The 14,787-nt window shown below is 37.9% G+C and overlaps 1 protein-coding gene across 2 annotated transcripts in view; it reads right to left on the bottom strand.

Annotated features, from left to right (window-relative positions):
- Positions 1–7,137: 7,137 nt before the first annotated feature.
- The window catches only part of AP4E1 (adaptor related protein complex 4 subunit epsilon 1), a 59,468-nt gene continuing 51,818 nt past the window's right edge, over positions 7,138–14,787 (bottom strand). For both annotated transcript variants that reach the window (XM_081158578.1, XM_081158579.1), the window contains 4 exons: positions 13,787–14,344; positions 12,160–12,350; positions 10,339–10,496; positions 7,138–9,355 (listed from right to left, as the gene is read on the bottom strand). In XM_081158578.1, coding sequence (XP_081014704.1) covers positions 9,195–9,355; positions 10,339–10,496; positions 12,160–12,350; positions 13,787–14,344 — 1,068 coding nt within the window. In that variant the 3' untranslated portion in view covers positions 7,138–9,194. The remainder of the gene's footprint in view (positions 9,356–10,338; positions 10,497–12,159; positions 12,351–13,786; positions 14,345–14,787) is intronic.

The following is a 14,787-nucleotide window of genomic DNA, read 5'->3' as shown; positions in this document are numbered from 1 at the left end:
ATGAGAATAAGGGTGTTTATCTAAGAAATGGTTCCTTGAGTTCTACCAGGTTAGGCAATAAGCTCACTGTGCCCTCACCTTCAGCCTTCAAACCTTCCTGAATATCTAGTTTACCTACATCCTTTACCTCGGTTGTTGGGTGTATTTACTTGTGAATGTTCCCAACTCCGCCTTCTTTCTTTGTAAGCCCCCAATTGTGCTTTGTAAAAGGGCCCCAAGGTTGCTGAGTTTCCACTGAAACCAGGACAAGGGAGAACAAACTCTCCAGCGGGAGGCTTTGGAGAAGTATTGGTCACTGGTACTTACTATGCAAAATGGCCCTGGAGCTACCACTGTTACAATTTTTTTTTTTTTTGAGAAATTGGTGAGATATAAGGTGCAGGGTTTTTTTCTTTTAGACTAAATGGTACATGGTATGTGTGTGTGTTTTCATGCCTTCTTCGCTACTGCTTACTTCCAAAGCAGATTATATGGCAGATACCTGCTCTCTAAAGCCACGTCTCCTGCCCTTATACACAGAAGTCTCAGAAGGGAAAACCAAGTGTTGCAGACTCAGCATTTATCTTAGTCCCAAAGCAATACCCTCACCACCTTCACTCCCACACCCTCCTGGAAATAATAGTATTGGGTCCACTTTAAGCCTTTGAAAGGAAGTCAGCTGCCAGCAAACCACTGAGCAGTGTTTTTTTAATCTACCCCATCACCAGTTTACCTACACAACATGGACATTCAAACAGCAGCCGGATCCTCCCCAGGGTGTCTCCTTGGGTACTAGACTTGAGCCTCCTCAATCTGAAATCTGCCTGCTCCAAACCTACAGCACATCTGGGAATGAAAGTCATGGAGACAGTTCCCCAGAGAGTCGCAAATAGCTGGAAAAGTAACTGGGAACAAACAAGGATCCGGACTCAAGGAAAGGAGAGAGAATCACAGATCACACCCTAGGCATATTTTTAAAGAAACCTGTAGTGATCAATAATTGTTAACTCATTTCCATAACTGCTCCCTTAATTAACACCTTCACAGAGCCAGGCCTCAACTGTTTTCACCTACACAACTTTTAGTGACAGTAGCTGGAAACAAACTCCATTTCAGAATTAGTTTTCTTTACGGCACATTTCCAGGCATGTTGCAGGGCACGGAGTATTGTGAAGTAACATTGTGTGTTCCTCTTCAAGTGTCAGCTTAAATTTATATGTACATAAATATTCTGGGTCTAGTACTTTGGGACACCGCCAAATCATTTATGGACACCATCAACCAGAAAAAAAGAAGGTTCCAAAGATGCCTGCTTCTTGCATTCCCTATTTTGGCAACCTTTCTCTTTTCAGGCTGGTGGCAATATACATGTCATCTTCCCGCCGCCCCCTAAAAGGGTTTATTTTAACCACCCATAAAACAACTTCAAACTCTATCATAATATTTGTGGATTAAATGTGATACTTGACCTCATTTTGTTCTGTTTTCATTTTTTTCTTACCATTATATTCATATATTTACATGGAAATTTCTAAAATTGGCCAGAACTCTGACGAAGCAGACAAGCTATGCGAGCAGATGAAATAACATATTCACAGATATTTATGATGTTACTTTCTAAAATGCCATGAAGTCGACTCCTCATAGGAAGATAATACTGCTAGTGCTGGTATTTATGGCAAGTCAAAAATGAACGGGTGGGATGTCTATTTTGGGTAATGGCCACTTTTAGGATTTTGGAAGAATCCCTCACTGTAGGTTACTTTGACATCATTCCCTCCTCTAGAGAATTTCTGAATGGCAGTTAAGAGCAGGCTGATCCTGCAGGGAGGCAGCCACAGCTCCACATAAAGGGGTGCGGCCATGGTAACCTGCCCAGGTAAAGAGTGGTTCCTACTGTTCTCAGGTTGTACCCTGTCCTATCTCGGCTGCCTTGAAGAGCTGGGGATTCACAGAGTTGCACATCGGCTTCTGCTTCTTATTCCTACCAGAACCAGAACTTCATCACTTTGGAGCTCAAACACAATTGCAGAAATACAGAAAACCCAGTAAATGTGTCTCTCTTGAGCAGAAAAAGAAGAGGCTTCCCGGTGACAGGCTTGTCAATCTGCTCACAGAAGTTGACACCTTCTAATTGGCAGAACTTCCAAAGAGCCAGCTGCTTCTCACCAAAGCCAAGAGGTGTGGAAGAAAAAAATGAAATAAAATAGGCAGAGGATATTTAAGGACGATCACAATATCCCAGACTAAGCATTAACTCTATGGTTATGTATGTGTGTGACCTTAGGCAAGTCACTTAAGCTCTAAGCCTCACTTTTCTCATCAATAAAATACAAAAATAGCCCTGGTCAGTGTGGATCAGTTGGTTGGGTATCATCCCATGCACCAAAAGGTTGCCAGTTGATTCCTGGTCAGGGCACATGCCTGAGTTGCAGGCTCAATCCCTAGTAGGGAGCTGATAGATGTAGCTCTTACATCGATGTTTCTCTCTCTCTTCCTTTCTCAATCTCTAAAAGTCAATTTAAAATCTTAAAAAAAAATAAAAAATAGGAAAATAACATCTGTGTTCAGGGGTTTGAGGAAATTAAGTACATGACAGTGTTTGGAACAGCTCCTGACCCAGTGGCACTCAATGTTTCCTTGTTTTTATGATGACAAATTACTTTTCCTTGGAGGCCTTTTGGGTTTAATTAGGTATAGGAATCATTGAAGATATTAGAAAAACTACACAGAGAGGTAAGGCTGAGGGGTGCTTGCAGTCTACAAGCTGGGAACTCTCTAATGTGAGGGAGGTTGATATTTTAAACCAACTATGTTCTCCTTAAGGTAGAAAAGAAAAATAGGCTTCATTTCAAGTGGCCAACTTGGTTAACCAGTGATGGATGCCTGATGTGCTGTGGTAGTGGGGATTCTGAAGCTGATGAATCCAGGGCAGGAGGGGTATGGTGGGCTGCAACGTCTGCCCTGAGCTCAGCAGAGGAAGTGATGGCTCGTTCCATTCCTGACCTTCTATGCACAAAGGACACACTTGCCATGACTTTGGTAGCCAACTTCACAAAAGAGACTCAGACAAGTAATACTGTTTCTGAAATCAAGACAAAATTTAGTAGAGAATCACTTCATTTAAAAAAAAAAAAATCTAACAAAAATGCCAAGATCCGTGGCATGACAGGGAGACTCTGCTGGACAGCCCAGGAGCGTGCAACATTTTCAACATTTGTAAGTTTCATGTCCATTAGGAAACTTTAAGAAACAGGAAAACTCTCCCCTGCTCCTTCAAAAAAACCCCTAGTATTATAGACAAATCAGGAGTTTGAAGTCCCCAGTATTCTCCTGCAAAGAACATTCCCAAATACCACTCCAACGCTAAGGAGAGTTCAGCTCCAACTGGTCTACCACAGAATTCTTAGCCTGGGGCTGCTCCAGCAGAGGCCTCTGCTCGTGCCCTCCTGGCCGGCCGGTTGGGCAGTGTCTGTTGATGCAAATCTTCAAAGGCTTCATTCCGATGGGAAGATTTCAGAAATCCTTTTCTACTCCACTCTGCTTTCTTAATCAGCACCTCGCTGCCACAATAAGGGGCTTTTCCTTTTGATCCCAATTGCACTTTCTAAACATAGGTTTGTATCTTTAATAACCTGGCCAAACCTAAAACATACAAAGAAGGGTTCTGTGTCTATACACAGTAATACATCTCTTCCTTCTAAATTCTATACGGAATCTGATCAAGGGCCCCAGGAATTCCAAGAACAGGATAGGGATGTGTCCTTCATGAAATTAGAACCTGAGTAGGGCACTACCCCTTCTGGCCAAGAGAAATACCAACTGGATCTACCCGTCTGCCTAAACAACTAAGAAACTGGAGAAATATGAAATTGTGATTATTTTAGACATTAAAAAATAATCAGCACAGGACTCTGATTTCTGAGAGAAGGGAAGCAAGAACAAGGCAAGGCCTGTGACTGTCCCAGCTTACTGCCTACAAGCAGTTCCTAGGGTACAAGATAGAAGGAAAAAGTCTAAGAGTTCAGGGAGGCCAGGATGGCTAGAAATTGGGATAGAAATAGTTTGTTTCTGCCGGCCACAGTGCTGTCATGATACAGAGGAAGAATCCTCAGAAGGGTGTTGCCTTAGTGGGGATAAATTAACACTAGACTAAAGATTGCTCTGGACCCAGCATATTAAAGCTTAAAGGTAGGTCTTAAAAGGAGCAAACTGATTCCAAGTAACTTAACTGTGCACCAGAACAAACTCCAACACTATGTAAAGGAATACAGCAAAGTCCAGCACCTAACAGTATAAAATTTACAATGTCTGACATCTAATAAAAATTACCAGGCATGCAAAAGGCAGAAAAATATGACCAATAACCAGGAGAAAATGCAATCAACAGAAACAGACACAGCCCCATAGTGAAATGGTTAGCATTCTGGACTCTGAAACAGACAGAGAAATCCCAGAGATGCTGGAATTATCCAACAAAGATATTACAACAACTATTAAAAATATACTCCATATGTTTAAGAAAGTAGAACATAAGCATGATAGAGAGCAAAACTGAAGATACAAAAAAGAGCCAAATGTCCGGCCAGCATGGCTCAGTGGTTGAGCATCAACCTATGATCCAGGAGATCGAGGTTCAATTCCAGGTAAGGGATCGATCCCCAGTGAGGCAGGAGGCAGCCGATCAATGACTCTCTCTCATCATTAATGTTTCTCCCTCTCTCTCTCCCCCCCCTTCCTCCCTCTGAAATCAATAGTCATATTTAAAATTTTAAAAAGACCCAAATGGAACCTCTAGAAATGAAAATTATCATATCTGAACAGAAAAACACATTAATAACAGTTTAGACAAAGAAAAGTTAGATATAGAAAAGAGACAAAGACAAGAACAGATAAAAAATTCTTCCAGAAGCAGAGGGAAATTCTTTCTTCCTTTTTAAGAAGACATAATTCTCTCTGAGTTGCCATTAAAGCTTAATAACGGATTTATAATGATAGGATTAGCAGTAAGGAAGGTATAGAATAATCACTGATTGTTTTTTCTAGATTTGATCTTTGCAGGACTATAAATAAAAGGGGTGGAGAAGTACAATTAAATAGATTTCTTATTACTTTTCTCTCAATGAAATACAAATAATCTCTGGGCTCCAGTCTCTATCCATTTGGCACAGGTCCCGCCAGACCCCATTAGGGAAAGACTTCCTGAGGTCAGCCATTCAGTCACATTGGCAATTTAATGCTTTAGGGAAGTAAAAGTACTCATCCACTTAGGAAAATAGTTTAAAATAACTAAAGGAAATTGATTCTTTCCCTTGGAACAAAGCCCACAATTGAGCTGCAACCACTTACAAGGACCCACCGTTTTTTCAGCATTACAGGTGCCCCCAGCAACTCATGATGTTTGACATCACCTGGATCTTTCCCCACAGCCAGGCCCATCTTTAAGTTCTCAGGGTTCTCTGGGACTCATTTTGGGGGTACCCTCCTATCTTGGATTCATATATCTACCATAAACTTTCTCATGCGATGCAAATGAAACACATTTCCTTTTAAGTAACTCCTCTTCTTGATGCTTTATCCCGGAGGGCCTGTTCTTTCCCTCCTTTCCTGATGCTATTGACCTTATTAATGTCAAAATAGTAGTCTCTCCCATAATCATAGTGCTCACTTTTCTAAAGAAATAGGTGATGTTAATTTAGCTGGTAAATCTGCCTTGTCATATTCATTAGCTCCCTCTCTTTAACTTCACTGATCAAATATCGAGTGCTTCCTGTCCTAGCATGAGTTCTTCTAGACCAGTAAAACTTTATGGACATCTGCTGTAATTCAGAAAAGGCCCCCTCCTCCAAGTCATAATTTCTATCCATAATCACACTGCATTTGTAGAGAGATCTCTTAAATGCCATGCCAAGTTTTCACAGCACTTAGGCGTCAGGCCAGTAAGGGTCTCATCAAGCAACATTTCCTCTCTCCAAATTCACACAAGCTATTTTCACTGGAACCCTTTTCCACTGACTTACATCTTTCAATCAGATCAGACCACTTTGTTTCTGAGAGAGCCACAGTATTATTTAAATCAATCCCTGGACATTATTTGGATTCAGATTGCTTATTTTGAAGGGACAGATCTCTTTAGTCATTCATTCAATAAACCAATTGCCTATTACTGAGTGCCTATTATATACCAGGCAAAAGGGACATAAAAATATACAGATGGTTCCTATCCATAAAAAGCTCAATCTCTCATTATGCATACACATAAACAAGTAACTTTCATTCAATCATTAACCCTGGTCCATTTGGCTGCAGGCCACCCTTCCCTTCAAGAGCCCCTTTCTTTTCAATTACTAAAGTCGGTATGATGCATTTAAACCTCGTTTACCTTTAGTGCCCCAAAGATGGGGCGGGGCTTCAAGTGTCACAACTTTTTCTTGCTATACATTATAGTCAATAGGAGGCACAAATCAGTGAGATTTTAAAAGCCATTTTTGATCTAGCTTTGTGTTTTAAGATATACATACAACACAGAGATGGCCAAAAGATTCAGCTTCTTTGGTCACTCAGTCTCCTTCTGACTTACCCTGTTTCTTCCATCTCGAGGCAGCTGTAAGGGGAGAGCATTAAAGAAACAGAACTCTGAAATGCTCTGGTCAGGCTAGACTGAAAACAGGGGATATGGACAGGCACCTGAGGATCAATCCACACTCTAACCTGTCTGAAGCCCACAAAGTTCTCTCAGAATATAATATAAAAACAGCATTATCTTTATTCTTAATAACCAATTAGACCAGACTCTTATGGGCCTCAATGAGTAAATTACTCTTGTCATCCCATTCCAATTGTTTCTACTCTTTTTAGCTAATGCTTATCAACTACTGAATAGTACTACTTATTAGTCAGCTAGATAATAAAAAACATTCAGACCACCCGGCCGGGCGTGGCTCAGCGGTTGAGTGTCGACCTAGGATCCAGGCGATCGGGGTTCGATTCCCGGTCAGGGCACATGCCCGGGTTGCGGGCTTGGTCAATGACTCTCTCATCATTGATGTTTCTATCTCTCTCTCTCCCTCTCCTTTCCTCTCTCTGAAATCAATAAAGATATATTTTTTTTAAAAATAAAATAAAAAAATAAAAATAAAAAACATACAGACCAAAGAACAGTATAGATCACTTTGTATTTATTTCATGTTTCACTGAATTATTTCAAATAACAGAATTCAACTCCAAAATAAGGTAATTAATGCTTAAGTTGTTATTTCCTTGCATTTTCCCTCCTAAAATTTTAACACAGCACAACACGTTAAAGACATGTGAATAGGTTCAGTGCACTTCAGTGGCTCACAACCATGAGACAAAGATCACAATTATCCATAAAAATTAAGACAAATAGCTCACTATTTTTAAAATATTATTGACATGAAATAAAGGGGGGGAAAAAAAATACTGCATTTTTACCACAACTGTTTTGGTAGATGACATAATATTATTTAAAATAATGCTCCTCTTCAGAACATCTGCTGTGGTTGGCATGCTTGGCACGTAAGCACTTGGTAACTGCTCAGCTTCCACCTGCAGTTTGTCAGAAGGGCCCTTACTCAGGCCCACTTTCCCTGAGCCTGACCTGCCTGTACCCCCAGGGTCTATTCTGATGGGACCTTGATCTTTCTTCTCCTACCTGCTCTTAAGACTTTGCTGTCTTCCCTTATTCTCCCCAGATTCACCATGACACTGCTGGGAGCTTGAGGATGAATCTCACCTTCTATTTAAAAAGAGAAACCTATGCAGGAAATTCCAGTCACTTTTCACTGCTCTTATAGCAAGATTTTGCTGTGTTTTTAAACGCATGAAAGTAACAAGGTATTACATTTTTTAAATGAATAACTTAAAAATTAATTTTAAAAAATACTGTTTTGTTTTAAGGAAGGAATACACTAGACACAAATAACTAATGAAATCTATCAGCTCTGGGGAATCCCCTCAGCCTCTTTCAGATCAGCTATGATTAATGAGATAACCTAAAACCAGAACTCCACCTGGTGATAAACAGTACCAATTAACCAGAGTATTAACTTCAGTAACTTAAAGCTATATTACCTGAATAGTCTCCATGGTGAAGTGTCAGAAAAAGTGAAATAATAAATATCTCCACAGCACCATAAGGTTTTATAAAATATAATTTCAGTTTTTAACGTTAATGTACAATCTCAAGATTCTGTACCATCATTCATATTAGACTGCTACTAGTTCTGACAGACGCCACAAAGGCACAACCATAACATGAAAATGATGTATTTTACTGAAGAACCTTATATTCAGTCACTGTTTCAGTTGTATCCACTGAGTACTTAGTGGGCTTAAAGGCCAGAAAAATGGTTTTACCATTCAGAGTCTAATCACAAATTTTAACTTGCTAAAAGAACCAAAGTGACAACTGAGATATCTGCCAAAACTAAAAAGTCCTCTTATATGTTTGCTTTAGTACTGTGTGCTCTTGTGGGTTTTGTTTCTATAAGATAATATTTTATAAATGGCTCTGAGTTTTTAACATAAGAATAGTGATTCAATAAAAATAAATGCAAGTGGAAAACAGATAAATTTTATAATCAAATTATCTGCAATTATGTATAACAAGTTATCTATAACTTATCACAGATTGGATTCTCCAATACCCAGCATGCTCATAGATCTCCTGAATTAAGTGTGGGCTGTTCCAACTTAGTTCAACATTGATCTAAGCAAAACATAATTGAAAGTAATTATGTTTACCAAAATGTACACGCTGCATTCCAAAGCCAAATATGAATTAGGTTTGGGGTTATCAATTCCATGTCTTCCCTCCATTAATGCAGAGAACTCAGATTTGGCTTTACTACAAATCAGCTAGCACTAGAGTAAATTTGCTATAAAATTATTTATAACAAAATAAATATTTTCAGTCCCTCTACACTAAGTGATATATAAATCATTAGCAGTTTATAACATTAGCTTAGGTCACTCTTTGGGACCCAAACATACTGTACAATCCTGAGTAAAAGGTTAGGGGTACAGTTTCTTGGGGATCTTTCTTGATCAGGAATCATAAAGGAAACACACAAAACCACAACTTACAATTATCCCCATTTTCATTAGAAGTACCATGAGTTCTTTTTACTTTGGTAAATAAGTTTATCTATGTAAACCATTTATTTTGATGGAGTAATATATAAGAGTTTCTGCTAGGATCCCTCCATCACCTTTTGACACTGATACAGTAAATAGTCAGGAAGACTAGAGCAGGAAGATCTGAACCATAGGGCTAATACGTCACCATGAACTCGGTAATGCAGCAAACAGGGGATGGAGGGGAGCAGCTGACAGGCCAACAGCCCTTCACTGCCTACAAAAAACAAAAATTAAAAATTCTTTAATACAAAATGACTTCAGTAGACATTTATACAAAGAAGATATACACATGGCCAATAAGCACATGGAAAGATATTCAACATCATTGATCATTAAGGAAATGCTAATTAAAACCACAATGAAATACCACTTCACACACATGAGGATGGTAATTATCAAAATCAATAAATAATGATTAGTGAGGATGTGGAGAAATTTGAACCCTTTACATTGCTGGTTAGGATGTAAACAGTACAGTTGCTGTGAAAAACGATACAAAAGGTTCTCCAAAAATTAAATATAGAATTACCATATGATCTATCAATTCTACTTCTGGGTATATAATCTAAAGAATTGAAAGTAGGGACTTAAACACTGATATCTGTACACCCAGAGTCACAGCAGCATTATTCACAGTAGCCAAAAAGTAAAAGTAGCCAAAGTGTCCATCGACGGATGAATGGATAAATAAAATGTGGTATATTCATGCAATGGAATATTCATTAGGAAATTTTGACATGTGTTACAACATGGATGAACCTTGAAGACATTATGTTATGTGAAATTAGGCAGTCACAAAGGCAATATTGTATGATTCCACTTCTATGAGTACCTAACGTAGTCAAATTCATAGAGACAGAAAATAAGACGGTGGTGTCAGGGGCTGGAGAGTGAGGGGGGATGGGGAGTTCATGTTTAATGGGTACAGTTTTAGTTAGGGGAGAAGGGAAACTTCAGGAGATGATGGTGGCAATGGCTGCAAAACAACATGAATGTACTTAATGCCACTAAGCTGTACACTTAAAAATGGTTAAAATTATAAATTCTGTTATGTATATTTTATCAAAGAAATTCTTTAATAAAATCTAAAAGATTCTAATAACGGGAAATACAGCTATAAGACATCTGACACTTTTGTGTTCTGATTGTGAGAAAGTCCGTATAAACACAGGACTGCCTTTTCATAACTCTACGAACCTATAATGTCAACAACATGAAGTCTCAGCTGCTGTTGCAGTGTCTTCAGGGCGGAGGGCAGAGTGGCATGAGATTCTGACAATTTTACATTTTGCTTCACGTCATTTCCAAAGGATAACCAGAGTTTGCCAAAGTCTTCAGTTGAGATTTCTAATGGTCTAAAAATAATGTTTAAAATTAAATTGATGTCCAAAAGAATGAACTGATTCTAAACAATCATTGTAAATCTGGGTCCTACAAAAATTGTTTTTAAACCAAATATGATTAGAATGCTAATCATCATCCTCCAACCTGATGAAAGCAAGAAATGTTATTAAAGTGCAAATGTTTTTTCAATAAATCACCTAGTTATTTTGAGTATTAGTGATTTCAGTAAAATTTTACCAAGAAATTTCATGAGTCATTCAAATATAATATAAAACTTTTCTTTCATGTACACTTTGGATTTGGGGATCATGAGACACTCTATTAAAGTCATATACAATAGTATGAATACAAAGACCCAGAACCTTAAGTAAATTAGACTAAGAGAACAGACTTTAGCAAATGTATTTTAGAAATGATTCATGAGCCCAGCTGGTGTGGCTCAGCTGGCTGAGCATCATTCCATGAACAAGGAGGTCACGGTTCAATTACCAGTCAGGGCTCATGCCCGGGATGTGGGCTCAATCCCCAGTAGGGGCATGCAGGAGGCAGCCGATGGATGTTCCTCTCTCATCAATGTTTCTATCTCTCTCTCCCTCTCCCTCCCTCTCTCTAAAATCAATAAAAACATATTAAAAAACAACAAAAAAACAATTCATGAGACTGAAGATCCAATAGTTAACATTGGTATCTAAAGGTGTAATTATAGGAAACTTTGAAATTCTACTTATATTTTCCTACAGCATTTGAATTTTCATAATATGTATATACTGATTTCATAATTAGGAAGATATTTTTAAAGATACAGAGGATTTTATTAATATGCACAGAAGAATTGTTATATATATATTGTGCTTCCTTGGTTTATGAATGCTCACTATGGGAGATATCTCATAGTCATTTAAATTCTTATATAGTGACACAAGTATAAATACTCTTTGACAGATTAATAGACATGTTCTTACTAAAAGACTTTAAAGAGTAGGCAAAAATTGTAGTAGTGCAACACAACTGGATGTGTGGAGAATTAAAAAATTTTACAGATAATCACTGGTATTATGCATTCTTGGTTCAAGCAGCCTTCATTTTTAAAAATGTTTGAATACATTACAATATGTTCATAACACTGAGAAGAGTTAAGAGGTTGTTTTCAATTATTTTGGTAACACTGTACAGTGCCTAATATAATGCTAAATACTTACTGTGTGTCTAATAAAAATGTAATAACTTTGCTGAGTAATTTTCTTGCAGATCTCTAAAGCTTAATAAACAGAATTAATCAAATAAATGAAACACAAATGAGAAATTTTAAAACCTTTTACAAAAGCCAGGCAATCTTTAAAGTTATTTCAGTTTAAACGTTACTTTAATATCAGTTTTTCTCAGAAGTTTTCCAGGATCACTAACCAACCCCAACCTAAATCGGGTGCCATATTATAATCGGTAATTGTACCATTTACTTTCTCTTCAAAGTACAATTCACAATTATATATGCATTTATATGATTGTTCAATGTCTCCTCCCAAGGCTGGACACTCCCTAAAGGTAGGGGCTGTATCTAGTTTTGAACTGTTATACTCCCTGGTAACTAGTATAGTGCTTCTATCCAGAGAAGAGGCCCACTAAATATATGCTGAATGAATGGATAACCTGATTAAAGTTCCAGAAAATACTTACCTAATGAAATCCAACAGTGATAACTTTACTGAAAATTCGAGCTGAACATCATGAGCATCCATCATTTGATAATTTATAAAGCCAGAAAGATTCCCTTCCGTAAAAGGTTTTTCCATCTGCACACTATATTGAAAGTGTGTGGTGTTCTCTGCTTCTATTACAGGCAAGCAGCATCCAGGTAGCTCAGTGATCTGTAAATAAAAGTTAACAAAAAGTATTGAAGAAGGGATCGATATAGACTATCATATGAATACCAAATTTCTATGTAATTGAAGTGGTATAAAAGCATACTATTGTGAGATGTTAATAACAAACCACATTATGAAGATGACTAACAACCTCACCTGAGAAAAATTCACTAGCACAGATAATTAAGAATAGTACACAGATCAAAAATATGTAACAAATGTCATTACAATGAAAACCTCTGTATAATTTAAAAACAAAAAAAAGTGTTTATTAAACTCTAGTATTTGTGGCTCTCAATCCTGGCTAGCATCAGATTTTTAAAGCTAGGAGAGTTAAAAAAAAGATATATACAGGTGCCTTCCCTTCTCATTCTCCACCCTTACTCAAGCTCTGGTGGTAGAGCTCAGGCAACTGAATTGAGTTTTGTTTTAAGTTCCACAGGTTATTCTCATGCACATCTAGAGTTGGAAACTTCTGCCCTGGTCAGGCGCAGGTAATATCCCTTTCAACACATTCTCGCTCATAGAAGAAATTGGGTCAGTTTTGTGGAATATTGATCTACTGGTCAAATCTCATTATAACTCCACCAAGGACAGCCACACAATAATACAATTAGCATTAGCATTATTTTCAGAAATCACAGTGGCAGTCTTTGGAGCTAGGCAAGAAACACAATTGATGCCTGAGCACTCAGTATAATGCAAAATTACTATTAATATCTTCACTTCAAATTCAAGGAAACTATGGCACAAAGCAGGTATATAACTTGATGACATAACACAGCTAATATGCAGCAGAAGCAAGATTCAAAGCTGAGTAGTCTGAGTCAAGAATCTATATTCATGCCTGGCCGGGCGTGGCTCAGCAGTTGAGGGTCGACCTGGGATCCAGGCGATCAGGGTTTGATTCCCGGTCAGGGCACATGCCCGGGTTGCGGGCTGCAACGACTCTCTCGTCGTTGATGTTTCTATCCCTCTCTCTCCCTCTCCTTTCCTCTCTCTGAAATCAATAAAGATATATTAAAAAAAAAAAAAAAGAATCTATATTCATAACTACTGTGCTCTATCAAAATGCGCTTTATTCAGGGTGGGGCAAAAGTAGGTTTACAGTTGTGAGTATACATGAAACACAGAATTTATTCTTGAATTATTATTTATTAATTATTGTATTATTTTCCATACGAACAACTGTAAACCTGCTTTTGCCCCACCCTGTATTTATGGCCTTCTCCAATACAATCTTCATCATGTTTCCTTGTCTCTTTTGAATAATTCATCCCTACTCAAAATAATAAAAAATCTGTCACATCTTTTACTTTTTTTTGCTAAAGAGGAAGGAAGAATGTGAAAGAAATGCATAACCCATCAGAAGAGCCAACAGCAGGAACACTAAGCACTGAACATTTAAGGTGGAAATAATGAACCATTCGTTGTCTTACCTTAAAATTTTCTGCAGGAGCAATTTCTAAGTTAACACTTTTCAGTTCCGAACCACTCTTATCAGAAACCAACCACACCAACAATAAACAATCATCTTTCCAAATTTTGTAAGAAGACACTGACATAGTTTCATTACTGCAGAGCTCCGTAAGATCCGAACGCATGTGCTCAGTAGTTTCTTCCAACAAGGCAGCAGCTAAGGAGACGTCGCTGGCTGCCGAGGCTGCGGCGGGTTGAGGAGAATGAAAACCTTCCGTGTTGTTATCAGCAAACAAAGCAGGTGCAGGCCGCCTGCAATTTGAGAGTTTCCCAGCCAAGTGCAGTTCTGTGAGTGACTCAGAATCTAAAAGTTCTGAACTGAGAGTCAATTTCTTTAATTCTTTGTCTCCTCTATCCCGCAAATTACCCAAGTAATTATCTTCTTCGAAAGTCACATCTGATGAAGAACTAAAGGGAGAACAGGCCATGTTACGAGCACTGGTTGTTTCTCCACTTTTGGTTTCCTTGACTTTTGATTTCCTTCTGAACTTGTGAGAGAAGGTATCTGCTTTTCCTAGCTGTGAAAATGAAACATAATGATATAAAAAGAAACCATTCTTCTGGTCATGAGTTTTAAACATTTTTTTACAATTTCAAAAGAGCAATTTACTATCTTGCTAAAGTTCTATCTATAAAGCATAGATTAAAAAAGAATCAGAGATGAAAAAAATGTTAAGCCCTGAAATTCTGACAGCTACATAACTTTGAACTATTAGCTAAATCTTATTTCCCATTATAAACACATAAAATCGGAAAAAGAAATAATGTTATAAAGTCAATTGTGAGCAATTCTAAAAACTTGCTAGATTTCAGAATACTAGAGTACATATAGAATTGCACAAATTAAAAACAGTAAGAAACCTAGCTATTTTTTGAGTTTCTTGAGTTTTCCTGTAGAAGGTAAGATACCCTCAAATACAGGATATCTCTCAAATACAGGATGGCTCAAACTCTGATTCAG

Source organism: Miniopterus schreibersii (assembly GCF_964146895.1).
Source record: "Miniopterus schreibersii genome assembly, chromosome: 1".
NCBI classification, from domain to species: Eukaryota; Metazoa; Chordata; class Mammalia; order Chiroptera; family Miniopteridae; genus Miniopterus; species Miniopterus schreibersii.
The sequence above is the reverse complement of the archived record's forward strand: the minus strand, read 5'-3'. Positions and strand labels throughout refer to the sequence as shown.